The sequence below is a fragment of the Oryzias latipes genome, chromosome 21 (assembly GCF_053564925.1).
Source record: "Oryzias latipes strain Hd-rR chromosome 21, Olatipes_Hd-rR_3.1".
NCBI classification, from domain to species: Eukaryota; Metazoa; Chordata; class Actinopteri; order Beloniformes; family Adrianichthyidae; genus Oryzias; species Oryzias latipes.
The window spans coordinates 18,541,843-18,557,161 of NC_136257.1; the positions used below are offsets into that span (position 1 = coordinate 18,541,843).

Consider the following 15,319-nt stretch of genomic DNA (forward strand, 5'->3'; position numbering starts at 1 on the left):
TGCCCGAGCCACCTCAACTGGCTCCTTTCGATGTGGAGGAGAAGCGGTACTACTCCGAGCTCTCCGCGGGTGACCGAGCTTCTCACCCTATCTCTAAAGGAGCGCCCAGCCACCCTTCGGAGGAAGCTAATTTCAGCCGCTTTTATTCGGGACCTTATTCTTTCGGTCATGACCCATAGCTCATGACCATAGGTGAGTATTGGAATAAAGATCAACTGGTAAATCGAGAGCTTTGCTTTTTGGCTCAGCTCTCTCTTCATCACAACGGACCGATACAGCAACCACATAACTACGGACGCCGCTCCGATCCACCTGTCAATCTCACGCTCCATTTTTCCCTCACTTGTGAACAAGACCCCAAGGTATTTAAACCCCTCCTGCCGCAGGGTGACAAGTAGGGATGGCCCGTTTGACACGGGGCTTCGGCGCGCGGTTCACCTTCATGAAATAGAGTGCTTCGGCACAATGTTTCGAAGCGTGTGTCAACCAGCGCAGATCACGTGATTGATGACGTATGACGCGCCAAATGCATCATTCACCTGAACCAGGTTTCAGATCTCAGGTGTGTTTGATCAGAAGGGCGCGCTGTTGTCTATAAATACAGATGAATCCCAAACGTTTCCCGACCAGTTCTGTTGTTTCCCGTGTATCGTAAGAATCAACGTCATGGCACCCGGTAAAAAACGTTCTGTGGCTTGGGATCATTTCAACTTGATTTCTCCAAATAAGGTAATACACTATTAACGTTATTTTATTAGTAGCCATTGCTGGTTATGTCAGTTTTATAGGTATGTCTGTCAGTTGAAAGGAATCATTTTTATTCTTTCCATTTCTTTTTTAGGTGCAATGTTTGATTTGCATACATGAATTTGCATTCAATGATAGTACATCCTCCATGATGCGACATCTCCGCTCCGTTCATCATGTTGAAACTCCGCAGTCGGCAAATCAAGCCTTCAATCCACCTCGTATTGGTAATAAGAATATATCCAACTAATGGCACACAAAGTAAGGACTTAAACAGATAGCTCAGTGGAAAGGTCAGTGACATGAGAATGCTGAGGTTGTGGGTTTGAGGCTCAGCTTCTACAATTAATTTTTTTTTTTTATCTTCATATGTATATTTTGCAGTGTCAAGAAAGCAAGAACTTGATTCTGCATTGGTGGATATGATTGTAATGGATGCACAACCATTTTCAATTGTTGAAGACAAAGGCTTCAAGGTAAGGTGGCTAATATTATATAGCATTTACATTATTTATGTTTTTGTGTACATAATAAGCTGTATTTTATTTGTCACTATTAGGCTTTTGTCAACCTTTTGGACCCATCCTACATAATTCCTAATAGGAAGGCCTTGAGGACAATGGTGGAGGAGAAGTACAAAGCCAAAAAGGAGAAGGCTTTAGATGTGGTTAGCAGGGCCTCTGCTGTCAGCCTTACAGCAGACATGTGGACATCCATTAACATGGACGCTTACTTGGCTGTAACATGCCATTTTATCACCGAGGAGGTAGGTATCCGCTGCTTTGTGCAATGCTTTGGTTTATGTATCTCAGTTCGATTTTGTTCATTCTAGGTGGAGCTGGCCTCTGTGGTCTTAGGGGTTCTGAAGTTTCCCCAAACCCACACTGCAGCTCACTTGGCTGAGGCCAAAAATCTTCTCATGGAAGAATGGGGAATTAAAGGGAAGGTGCGAGCCAGATCAATAAAGTACAAGATCATTCATCAATATGGCCTCCCACTACCTAATATACATGATTTGTGAACATGTTGTAATCTTTCTTCCAGGTGACAGGCCTGGTTACAGACTGTGCTCCCAACATGGTTGCATGTGCTAATACATTACTACTTCGGCACATAATGTGTTTTGCACATATGCTTAATTTGGTGGTGAAAAAGTCCCTTGCCCAAACCCCTGAACTAGAGGATATCCGAAGTAAGGGGCGTAGGATTGTCGGTCTTTTTAAACCCAGCACCACAGCGAAGGAGAAGCTGTCAGAGATGCAGCGACAGCTGGCCAGGCCAGAGCACAAATTAATACAAGAGGTGAAACTTTTTTTTATTTTATTTAAGATTTTACATGTTTTTTGCAGTTGTTTATTGTGTTACTTTCTTCTCTCCTTTAAAACGTGCTTGCTGTCTTATCTTAGGTGGAAACAAGATGGAACAGCACATTTAATATGTTGGAAAGGCTGTTTAAGGAGAGAGAGCCACTGGGGGCAGCTCTGGCCACCCTCCATACGGACCTTCCTCCACTCACCTCAGAGGACTACCAGGCCATACACCACTGCTTGAGCGTTCTTTCACCGTTTCAAGAGGCCACAGTTGAGCTTTCGACAGAAAAACGAGTGTCAGCATCCAAAGTCATTCCCATGGTCAAAATGCTGAAACATTACATCTCAAGCAGGTGTGGTCAGATCACACACCCACTTGGTGAAAAACTGGCCACTAACTTGAAGAACAATCTCCATGAGAGGTTGTCAGCTCTGAAGAAGGTCACTGCTCTGTCAATGGCAACCTTGTTGGACCCAAGGTTTAAAGAGCTGGGGTTCTGCAGCCAAGGCTCTGCCCACACGGCCATAGAGCGACTCACTAAAGAGTGTGCTGCAACAATGCAGGCGCTACTTCCAGAGGCACAGCCACAGTCGCCACCCAGAGAAGGTCCTTCAAGTCAGCAGGAAGATGGTGGTCTCTGGGCCCTGCTGGACAGGCATGTGGGGGTTCAACAGCAGGTGAACAGCACAACTGCCAGTGCAACAGTGGAGGTTCAGAGAGGTACAGTAAAGATTAGAATCCTCATCATAACTTCTGGTCATTTTAGACTGCTGCATGACAATAGGCTATTAATGTCCTTCTAGGTACTTAAAGGAACCTCACATCCCAAGGACTCAGGACACACTGAGATACTGGGTTACCCACAAGGTTTTATACCCACATCTCTACAAGCTGGCAATGAAGTTTTTATGCACACCAGCTTCATCTGTGCCTTGTTAGAGGATCTTCTCCAAAGCTGGCGAAATCGTCGGCCAAAGACGAAACAGGCTGAAGCCCAGCACAGTGGAGAAAATTCTGTTTTTAAATAAAAATCTATAACATGTATCCCACCCAGTCATGTTAGACCCTGGTTCACAAGCACTCATTCTCACTTTATACATGGCATTCACAATGTAACACAAGTACTTCCTCACAAATCTTCAAACATTGTCTTTGTTTTATTTCCACACTGAAGTGTTACAAGGGCAAGGAACTTAGTGGAGTAGATGATACACGTCCTGTCTGCCACCAGATGCCGCTGTTCTGTGTGGTTTTCGAAGCCCCAAATGCTTCATTCATTTTTCTGGCACATTTACACGAAGCCCCATGAGAGCTTCATGGGGCTTCGATTCCCATCCCTAGTGACAAGTGAGCATGCAGAGCAGCAGGTGAACTCCGCGCAGCAGCAGATCAAACCGACTAAACATAGTTGAACAGGTGAGCTGAATGTTTATTGATAACGTTCCAGATGTCTGGAAGCTCATTTGTTTGATTTACAATTTATTAAAATGCTATTCATTTATCGTTGGTTTGCAGGATCTCTGCAGCCCAATCAAGACATCGGTATCCCTGCAGCTGTTTGCTTGAATCCTTTCTTCCTCCACCAAAGACCAGATCTCTATGTTTGTGTGATGCTTCCGTCTGAGGAGGAGCACTTTTTGCCTTTTTCAACGTTGTAATGCTAATATAACAGACTATTTTCATTCATCTTTGTTTTTTAATGATGAAACGGGATGCTTCATCTGCAGGAGGGGGCGTATGTAACACTGTTTACTTCCGCACTGGTGTTGACAGGTTCACGACGTAAGGTGACAGATGAACTTCAGGTTATGTGAATGAAAAGGAGAATAAAGGCTGGAGCGGTCCTCTACACCCAAACGTGTCTCTGAGCTCCTTTTACATATGAAAGTCCGCTTTACCAACACCGAACCCCGGAAAGACGGATCAACTGACAATAATCTGATTTTGAGTCGCCAAAAAGGTTCAGAATCTCTTTGTTTTAATAAAGCTTCACAAAAGGCTCCACATATTTCATCTTCAAACTAGGCTCCCAAAACAGACAACTTCTGTGTTTTCTCCTTGTTAATCTATGAATTTTTTCCCGTAAATTTACGAGTTATTATCTCCTAAATCTACGAGATAAAATCTCGTAAATGTACGAGATAAATTCTCGTAAATTTACTTTTTTTTTTGGTGGCCATAAAACTCTGTCGTAAACTCTGAAGTACAAAGCCACTGGCTCACTAACATTAGCCATAACACTGAATACTCCTGAAAGACTCAGCTTCACTTCTCTCGCGCAGCATTGCGACTTTAATCTCGAAACTTTATTTCGACTTTTATCTCGACACAACGAGTTTTTTCTCAAAACTTTGTTCTCGTCATGATGAGAAAAAACTCGACACGTTGGCCAGAATTTTTTTTCCTCACCGTGGCCCTAAAATCCGTTCTACCCCTCCGGCCCCTGTCTGCGCATAGAAATTCTGTCCATAAAAACTATGAACAGAACCGGTGATAAAGGGCAGCCCAGCTGGAGTCCGACGGGGACCGGGAACAGGTCTGCCGGCTATCGGAACCAAGCTCCTATTCCGGTCATGCAGAGACCGGACAGCCCTCAGTTAGGCTCCCCGGACCCCATACTCCCAGAGCACCCTCCACAGCATACCACAGGGATGCGGTCGAACGCCTTCTCCAAATCCACAAAACACATATGGACTGGAGAAGCGAACTCCCACAATCCCTCCAGCACCCTGGATAGGGTGTAGATCTGGTCCACTGTTCCACGACCAGGACGGAAACCCCACTGTTGTTCGTGAATCTGAGGTTCGATCACCGGACGGACTTTCCTCTCCAGTACCCTGGCATAGATTTCCCAGGGCGGCTGAGGAGTGTAATTCCCCTGTAGTTGGAACACACCCACCGGCCCCCCTTCTTAAAGAGGGGAACCACCACCCCTGTCTGCCAGTCCAGTGGTTCTGGTCCCCACTGCCACGCGATGCTGCAGAGACGTGTCAGCCAAGAGACTCCCACAGCATCCAGGGACTTGAGGTACTCAGGGCGGACTTCATCCACTCCCGGAGCCTTGCCACTGAGGAGCTCGTTGACTACCTCAGTGACTCTAGCTTGGGTAAAAGACAGCTTAACCCTAAAGTTCCGCATTCTCTGCTTCTTCAAAAGAAGGCGTGTCAGTCGGATTGAGGAGATCCTCGAAGTATTACTTCCATTACCCGACAATGTCCCCAGTCGAAGTCAACAGCCCCCACCCTGCACTGAAAACGGGGCCTGTGGAGATCTGCTTTCCCCTCCTGAGGCGCCGGATGGTTTGCCAGAATTTCTTCGAGGCCAACCAATAGTCCTTCTCCATGGCCTCACCGAACTCTTCCCAGCACTGAGTTTTTGCCTCCGCAACAGCCCGGGCTGCAGCTGGCTTAGACTGCCGATATCTGTCAGCTGCCTCCGGAGTCCCACAAGCCAGCCAGGCCTGGTAGGACTCTTTCTTCAGCTTGACAGCATCCCTTACTTCCGGTGACCACCACCGGGTCCGGGGGTTACTGCCGCGACAGGTACCAGAGACCTTGCGACCATAGCTCCGAGCAGCAGCAGAGACAATGGAATTGGAAAACATGGTCCACTCTGACTCAATGTCCCAACCTCCCTCGGTACCTGTTTGAATTTCCCCCCGAATGTGGGAGTTAAAGACTTCCCTAACGGGGGGATCAGCCAGACGTTCCCAACAGACCCTCACAGTACGTTTGGGTTTTCCAAGTCTTTCCGGCCTCCTTCCCCGCCAGCGAATCCAACTCACCACCAGGTAGTGATCGGTGGACAGCTCTGCCCCTCTCTTCACCCGAGTGTCCAAGACACAGGGCTGAAGGTCACCTGAAACAACTACAAAGTCGATCATTGACCTCCTTTCTAGGGTGTCCTGATGCCATGTGTATTGATGGGCACCCTTGTGCTCGAACATGGTGTTTGTTATGGACAAACTATTCTCGCTGAAAAGGAGAGGTCTGTCTGGCTAATTTATGTGCACGGGGGGCGGGGCTGTTGTCCAGACAGCACGCGGCACGTGTAGAATTAATTAAATCTGCACCGGAGGGCCCAGACTTTCGTGTCAACCTGCTGTTATGACGACCCTATTTTGCACTCTCTGTGTAGAACACACTGGAGGGGCGCGGGAAAAAACGACTCGCTGCTGCAGAGGATATGAACAGGTGAATAGGTAGAGAGAAAAAGCAGGTAGAGAGGTGGGGAAGGGGCATTGGCTTCAAAATCTGTCAGAGGGATGGAAACACGGGCATCAGATTTAGACGCAGCTTTCAGCAGAGACTTTCTCTGGGATCATCTTATTACTTAAACAATTTAATTTGTTCTATATTTACATCATGACAGCAATATGTCAAAACATTGCTGTTTATTTTCTTTTTTTTCTTTTTTCTTATTTTTTCATGTATTTTACTTTTCAAGTTGGAAAATGTATTAAGTAAAATGTTTTGTTAAAAAAACATTGTTGCATAATGAGGAAATAAAACACTTCATGTTCTTAATTTGTAAGTTATTTATTTAGTTTTCTTCCCCCAAAAGTATCGATAAGAGTATCATTAAATACTGGATCGATAAGCAGTATTAATAAGAGTAGTAGTACTCTTGAAACCTTAATGATACCCATCCCTAGGTATCAATCCCCTCTGTTTCCCAAACAGGAACACAGACTCCAGTTAATGCAGAACCAAGAAAGACTCAATCCTGTCGCTAATCGTCCAAGGTCGGCTGCCCCAGAATACAAGGTGGGAGACAGGGTGTGGCTTTCATCTGCTGATGTTTCATTAAAAGCGGGTATAAAGAAGTAACTTCCTCACTACATTGGTCCATACTCCTTTGTACAAGTCAGCAATCCTGTGGCTGTGAAACTGGACCTTTCTTGCAGACTATGCATCCACTCTTTGTTCCATGTCAGCAAGTTGAAAACTGCTAGAGATTCACCCCTTTAACCCAGTTTCACCTTCAGTTCCTTGTCTCGTGGATGGTGGTCCAGTTTACACGATCAAAGCCCTACTAGCTTCCAGACGAGTGGGCTGGGCATGCAGTACTTTGTTGACTGGGAGGGTTATGGTCCTGCGGACCATCAATGGGTCCCTGACCATCCCATCCTCGACTGGGACCTCATCGCCCATTTCCACCGGGAACACCCTGACCAACCTTGCCGTCCATCTGTTAGTCTGACTTAGCAGGGGGGTTATGTCATGATATGTCTGATTGTTGTTTTGATTAGGTCTGGCAGGCTGTGACTTCTCCTGGATGCCCTCCCCTCCTCTGAGGCGCCCTGTGAGAGTCACAGCTGCAATACTTTCTCATCAAGCTTCTATAAAAGGTGTGGCCTTCTTGGGTTCTGTGTCTGAGCATCTTTTAACCTACCTAGACTTTGGTCCTGTTCACTCTGGTTATTAAAACCTTTCCTAATTTGAGGTCATGTCCTTCCTGCTGTTGCGTTTCATCTTTGGCCAATCGATCACAGTGAGGGAAATTTTAACACTTACTGTAAATGCAGCATCTCCCTTCACAGCAGCTTTCACTGAATTACACAGGTGGTTTGGCAGAGATTTTTATACCGGATGCCCATCTTGACACAACACTGCATTTTAACCGTGGACTGGCACAGAAGGACCTAAACTTGGGCCCCTTTGTGGCTACATAGTTTGGCTGTGGAACAGTAGGTCTTGTCCAAGTACACACACTGGATGAAGTTCATTGCATCCCCTGAGAAACAAACTGTCATTGTGCCTTTGGCAGTTTCTCCTCCCCCTCCCCTGTCTGCTCTGCTCTCATCATTGGAACCAGCTGTGGACACTCACCTAATCTACTACCAGCCTACTCAAGGAGATCCAGCCCCAGTATTAATCGCCAGTGTGTTGCTCCTAATGGTTTCCTAGTCTGGTCGCCATGTTTAATCTTGTCGTCAAGTTCTATCTTGTTACTAACCTCGTTTGTCGCCTCTCTCCCAGGTCCATTTCCACGAGTGTTCACCTGGACCAATCCTTTCCAAGAGCAGCCACACTTTCTCCTGCCACGCATTACTCCAGCCACGTCACGACTCTCGCTTCGTTTCATATCCAGTCACAAGGAAACTCCTACTACAGCAAGACTGCTGTCATTGCTATCCATCATCCAAGTTACGAACTTTAAAGACTCTCTTACCTTTCCCATCTGGAAAAATCCAGGTAGTTTTCTCTTCTACGTCTGAGTTTTCTCCCGGGTTCCAGCATCTGGGTCTGTTACGTCATACAAATCATGACACAAACCCTGGTTTCTCACGTGCCAGTCCTGCATTTAACCATCTAAACTATCAAGTAAAAGATTCAGATGATGACATTTGAAGGAAAGTTATACAAGCATGCAGACTGAAAAAGTTTTTTTTTATTAGTTGTTACATTTTTATTAATGTTTTTTTGAAATGAGGGAAGTACCGAAATGTTTTCATTCTCTGGTGTTTAGTATAAAGCAGCAGGTGGTGAATAGCATGATTCATTACATCTTTTCTGAAGATCAACAACATTTCAGCTCATGTCCAGCAGAGGAAAATGTCAGCTGAAATACTAACCTGCATTAGCCTTTTGTAGTCCACTGAGCTTATTGCTTTTGCTGAAAGTAAATTTATTCCATTATTTATCTGTTTAAAAAAGGGCACTTTCATATTACTTGTGCTTGTTGCAGTGATAAAGGTAATTCAATTCATTGAGCTCTTAATTAAAATGTAGGATTTTCAGTTTTAAAACCCTTTTAAATCTAAAAGCCACTTTTATAACTTTTACAGACTAAATGCTGATTAATGTTCATCTTTTGCATGTTTCATGCACATTTAAAAAAATGTAAATATAAAAACGTTTATAAACACATCCTAACCAGCCATCCATATTTTAAACCCACGAAATCCGTTTCAGGCTTACAGGGTTGCTGGAGTCGATCCTAGCTATTGTTGGCTAAAGGCTGTGTACACCCAGAACAGGTCATCAGTATGACGCAGGGCCACACACACTCTCATCTAGGGGCCATTTAGATTCTCCATTTAACCTATGAAGCATGTTTTGGGACTGTGGGACGAAGCGGGAGTGAGAGGAGGTCCCAGCCGGGATTAGCCGGGACTAGGACCTTGTTGATGTGAGGCGAGAGCACTAACCACTACACCGTTGTACAACCCAAACCTTTTATTGTATTTCATTTACCTTATGTGTGCTTTCTGGCTTGTTTTTTTCTTTTTGTTAAGGCTCATTTCAAACAAAGAACAAATATCTTAAGCTACGGACTCACCAGGCATGTGACGCATTTAACCCACTTGCCTGCCACTACCCAATACTAGCGCACATCTGCCGCCCAGAAAAGACAACTGTGAAAGGTCGTAGCGGTACAAATCTCGCAAATCTTTCTCCAGGCTTTTTCTATTGTAGCTTTGTTCCGATATATGAAAGACTTGGTGTCACATAACTTCAGCCGGACAAAAACTGTTTTTATTAATTTCCCCTCCATGCCCAAATATCAAACGGTGCATTTTGATGAATATAAGGGACGCCATTCATGCATTACTACAATGTCCAAGTCTCCGATTGGTCAAACTTTAATTGATTTAACTTTTAACGCACGTTCAATGTCCAAAAACGAGTCCAAAAACAAACTTAAAAACTTGCTTGACTGCAAAATTTTTGAACGGGGATACCTTAAACACGCACATTTGTGCATTTATATAGACTTTTCATCTGAAGTAGTAGCTTGAACGTGCGTTGGTGAGGGCAACATAGCTTTATACTGTAATTAGAAGATTTTTCTTTGCAGGCAGCAACAAATTGTGCATCTTTTCTAATAAACCCCATCATTTGAGAAGGACTCATACTCTATTTAACAATGGAGAACATTCCAGATTTTGTCTGGTGGACTAAACTAACAACAATACAAAGTGACTCCATCCATCCAGGTTTCTATTAATAATCAATACCTGAGACTATCGGTATGCAAACACGAGTCAAGCTCTACATCACATCTTTTCAGGAGTATCAAAAGGATGTGGGTTCACAAGGAGGTCATTGAGATGCTGAGGGAGGAAAAGAGACGGAGGGATGCTGGGGGGTGGGGGGTTGGGGTTGAAGCAACTGTTGGGGAAGGCGAGGGGTACATAAAATGTTGTTTCAGCAGCTCTGAAAAAAAAGCATGAAGCACAGAGAGCCTGGAGCACAGCACAGAAACAACATTCACAGACCCCTGGGTCATTTGACCACGCTGCTGTAACTGTAAACGTCTACAAGTAAAGGTCTCACTCGAGATAGAATGCATTGGAGCCAAACAAGGGAGTTAGATAAGACATTTTCTTGCATAAATTGGTTCTCACCTTTGTGCCTGAGTGAAGAAAACAGATAAGTGATGTTGCCACACGTTTTCAGGCACTATTAAATTACTCCCTTTTTTTCCCCTTCTCTTTTTTACTGAATAGTTCTCTTTGTCTGTTGCTGCCATGGCGGGTGCCAGATTGTTTTTGAGAGTCTGTCGCCCCTATTGCTGTCTTTCGCCACATGCAGGTAGCCCAAAGGAGAGAATAGAGCTCATTGACAGGGAACAGGAGGGGGAATCCACATACCATCCATCGCCCGCGCCTGGGCTCATTCTGTAATGAAATGGCCTGTGTCATGGAGGCCTTGTCCAAACAATGGGCCCATTCAACCTGGACAGCTGTCTCTGGCAGCACCAGTTGAAAACAATACATCTGAATTCTTTTAATAAGTTACATTTTTTAAGACTTCATAGTATGTAATCAGTTTTATACTCCATTTCTATGCTTTTTTTTTCATGCTTTCTGTAAAATCTGAGAACCTGTGCACTGCATTTGCACAACACACAAATGATTTAACAGATCATTCTTCCCACGCTTTGGTAAACATCGCCCATGATTCTGCAAGAAAGACGTAAGTTTTATGTATTGGTTTATTATTTAATGTAATTATAGGTTTCTGAAGTTTGATTTGGTTTTGGAGTCTTTAAACACCAGCATAAATTATGTAACGCAGCTTAATCCAGGCTTTTTCTTTCACTTTTGTTTCACAATCTCTAAAAATCGCTCTGATAAGATGAAGACAAATAAAGAAGTCGCTTTAAGCAAAGGAGTATGAGCTGTTCCATCTGCTGTATAACAGTGATGCAACGTTGTTATATCTGCAGTGAATGAATAAATGCAAATATTGATAAATGCAGATGGCTATAAAATGGATGTCAATGGAAAACACTGAAAGGAACATCATAACTATCCCCTTAAGGGTGGATATGGGAAGTCAAAAAACAGGCAAACCTGTACAGAGCACAGGTGGCCCACACAAAATATCAAGATTGTAGACCGCTTGGCGAGTGTCTAGGCCAAAAATGTTCATGCACATTTTTAACAGGCATGCAGTGGGCGACAGGTCCTAGCTAACAGTTATACAAAATTTAAGGGTGAATTATTTGAGATGAACTTATATTGCACAAATATTTCATTATGTCAACTCCCCAAACCCTGTTTACTGTACAAGGGGCCTGTTAGTGCTGTTTAACTGATAAGTGTGCTCTCCTTGCAAACAGCCTGAGTGTTGGAAAATGAGGAAATTAGCTCATCAGAGCGTATTTTGTGTGGTACAGTTGTCCTACATGTGCTTACGTATCACATGCAGCATTTGATTGCAGCCAATAAAGAGCCAGTGTTTGCACCTCACCGAGATGTTTCATAAGGATACCATACGACAGCGTCACCCATACATCATAAATGTGAGCCACTTACATTTTTCCTACAAATACTTCACAATGCACTTGCTCCATGCACGACAATAGTACGTTCCATGTTCATGACACCCCTTAAGGTGGCCACACGAGCCTCAACAGAACTTCAAGATATACCTACCCCCTGTTCCCCCTTGTGCTATCCTAGGCACTTTACCATTGGGAGTTGGGTCATCTAGACCCACTAGACAGTGCGCTGAACCTTTTTTCTTCAATGATTTGTGAACCTCACTGGTGTCCATGGATTACATGAAATCTTTCCACCTTTATCCACCTTTGTCATGGTAGGGATAACATGTCAATGTAAGGGTGGGGTCATCTAAGATAGCACAAGGGTTACGATGCAGCCTCTCCTGGTTATGACAACCTAAAACTCCACAGCGCCGGTACAAGTCAACCCTCAGATGGGTGCATGTTAAGTGGTAAGATCCTCCTTCACCTGGGATCGCCATCTGTTGGGCATTCTGGTGCCTCACAAACCCAGGCTGTTCGTAATGGGAGCCCCGCCCCGGTCCCTGGATTGATGCACTGCCCAGTTCTTAGTTCTTATCTTGGGAGACTCCATTGTCCAGCACGTCAACATTAAGAGGTTCTACACGCACTCCATCTCAGGAGCATCAGTCAAAGACATCTACAACCATCTCACCAGTAAATACCCCTCTGCCTCAACCGTCATCATTTATGCAGGTACCAATGACATTAAGTTCCAGCAGTCTGAGAGATTGAAAACTGACACATCATTAATCACATCCAACAGTTAAACGTACAATGCAACATATTTGGACCATTACCTGCACCCTGTTACAGAGACATCAAATTATCTCGAATCCGTCAGCTCTATATCTGGCTAAAATGTCACTGCCACTCCTTAAATATCCACTAAAATGAAAATTTCATCACATTTTACTATATACCAAACCTTTTCAAACCAGATAGCTTACATCCAAACCATACAGGTTACCATCTCCTCAGGATGAACATATAACTCAGCCTCCAATCCTTCACTGTTTGACCATTGAGTGGAGCTGACGGTTCGATCAAAGCACACACATTCCTTCTATATCAACATCCTTTAATCCAGTACACGTCTCTAGCAGAGATCACAAACGTCCACATTCAAAGTCACACAGCCCTTCTATTAGATGTCTCCATTCTATATACATAGCATCAAATACAGAAACAAAATTAAATTAAATGGAAAATCATCATTGGATTCACCTGCTACACTGAACATGGTTCTTTTAAACACCAGATGTCATGGTTTGAGTTCGTTTTGTCTTGGTTTTTGCGTTTGTTTCTTGTTGTGTCATGTTTGGTTTTGTTTCCTGTTTTATTTTGAAAGGTGTTCTGTTTGGTCATGTTCCTGAGTTTTACTTCCTTGTCCCATCTGCCCTGATCATGTTCACCTGTGTCTTGTCTGCTCTGCGTCTGGGTGCTACCGGCTCTCGAGCCCCCCTCACCGTGACAGAATGGACCAGCCATATTTTCTGGACCCAGCAGAGCGGGACATGCGGCTGCTAGAGGCCTACTGCCTGGAAGCCGAAAGGACGAGGTCTTACTGGGATTTTGACCAGGCCCAGTTTGCCTCGTATGCCTGGAGTGGGAGCCACCTGGACTTTACAGGGAGCCGTCTTGCCCTGAGGGGGGGTCGTCGTCGCCGCCGCCGTCCCCGTCCCGTTTTTGTTCCGGCGGTGGTCCCGGATGCACCACATCCCCTTCCAGTGGTGGTCCCGGATGCACCCCAGCCCCGTCCTGTTCCGGTGGTGGTCCCGGATGCACCTCATCCTGTGCCAGTGGTGGTCCCGGATGCACCCCGACCCCTCCCTGCTGCCAGGCGGGTGCTGGCTATACCCCGACCGCTCCCTACTCCCAGGGGGTGCTGGCTGCACCCCGACCCGTCCCTACTCCCAGGGGGTGCTGGCTGCACCCCGACCCGTCCCTGCTCCCAGGGGGGTGCTGGCTGCACCCCGACCGGTCCCCGCTTTCAATGGCTTCCGCCAGAGCTCGGCTCCACGCCTGACCCGCCAGAGCTCGGCTCCACGCCTGACCCGCCAAAGCTCGACTGCTGGCCTGACCCGCCAGAGCTCGACTGCTGGCCTGACCCGCCAGAGCTCAACTGCTGGCCTGACCCGCCAGAGCTCAACTGCTGGCCTGACCCGCCAGAGCTCAACTGCTGGCCTGACCCGCCAGAGCTCGACTGCTGGCCTGACCCGCCAGAGAGGCCAGCTGACTCCAAGCCTGACTCCAAGCCTGACTCCAAGACTTACTCCAAGCCTGACTCCAAGCCTGACGCCTTGGAGGACTCCATGCCTGACGCCTCGGAGGACTCCATGCCTGACGCCTCGTAGGACTCCATGCCTGACGCCTCGGAGGACTCCCGTACCTGCCTCGCCGGACCGCTCGGCCTCCCGGCCGTCCTCCTGACCTGCCTCGCCGGACCGCTCGGCCTCCCGGCCGTCCTCCGGATTCTTTTCGGCCTTTGCTGGCGTGCCGAGCCCGGCCTCCCTGAACTTCGTTGTCTGTCACAGTTAGTCTCATGGGCCCCCTCCTCCTTGGTGGCCGGTTGGAACCTCGGAGCGGTTCCTTGAGGGAGGGGTACTGTCATGGTTTGTGTTTGTTTTGTTTTGTCTTGGTTTTTGCTTTTGTTTCTTGTTGTGTCATGTTTGGTTCTGTTTCCTGTTTTATTTTGAAAGGTGTTCTGTTTGGTCATGTTCCTGAGTTTTACTTCCTTGTCCCATGTGCCCTGATCATGTTCACCTGTGTCTTGTCTGCCCTGTCTGTATATAAGTCTTGTCTCTGCCTTCCTCTTGTGCTGGTCCATTAACGTCTTTTTCCTGACTCCTTCATGCCATGTTTCATGTTTTGCCACAGTAAGTTTAGTTCTAGTTTTGTTATCCTGCTCTGCAGCGCTTTTTGTTTGTAATTAAACACCTTGCCCTGAAACCGTTTGCCTCCCGCCTCTGCGTCTGGGTCCTACCGGCTCTCGAGCCCCCCTTTGGCGTGACACCAGATCTCTTTTCAATAAGTATTTTATAATTAATGATCTGACTGTTGACTGTGATTTGAATTGTTTGTTTTTAACTGAAACCAGTCTTGGTTCTGATGCACTGTCACAGAAGCAGGCAGACGGCTGGATCAAAATGCTGCAGCTTTATTAGCTCAGCTAAAAATCCACAAAGCTAAATCAGGATCAGGCATGCAGGAGTCTATAACAGGCATAAGTTAAGCACAGAAGAAACCGGGTGGTCAGGGTCCAGGCGAGAGTTGGTGGAACAGCACCAATTGCTCAACAAGACATAAAAACTAAATTGTTGGCAATGACAGCCTGAAGTCTTGAACTCATGGACATCACCAGATGCTGGGTTTTCTCCTTCTGAATGCTCTTCCAGACCTTCACTGCAGCGGCTTTCAGTTGCTGTTTGTTTGTGGGCCTTTCTGTCTGAAGTTTAGTCTTCAACAAGTGAACTGCATGCTCAATTGGGTTAAGATCAGG

The 15,319-nt window shown here is 45.9% G+C and overlaps 1 protein-coding gene and 1 long non-coding RNA gene across 2 annotated transcripts in view; one reads left to right on the top strand and one right to left on the bottom strand.

The window, feature by feature from the left end:
- Positions 1-15,319, bottom strand: part of LOC144988681 (uncharacterized) — a 174,817-nt gene that overhangs the window by 125,216 nt on the left and 34,282 nt on the right. The window lies entirely within an intron of this gene.
- LOC105357469 (E3 SUMO-protein ligase ZBED1-like) lies at positions 1,107-3,417 on the top strand. The gene is made up of 5 exons (XM_023951147.2): positions 1,107-1,223; positions 1,307-1,513; positions 1,580-1,693; positions 1,792-2,049; positions 2,154-3,417. The coding sequence occupies exons 1-5, from the start codon at positions 1,170-1,172 to the stop codon at positions 2,859-2,861; spliced, it is 1,341 nt and encodes a 446-aa protein (XP_023806915.2). The 5' UTR covers positions 1,107-1,169; the 3' UTR covers positions 2,862-3,417.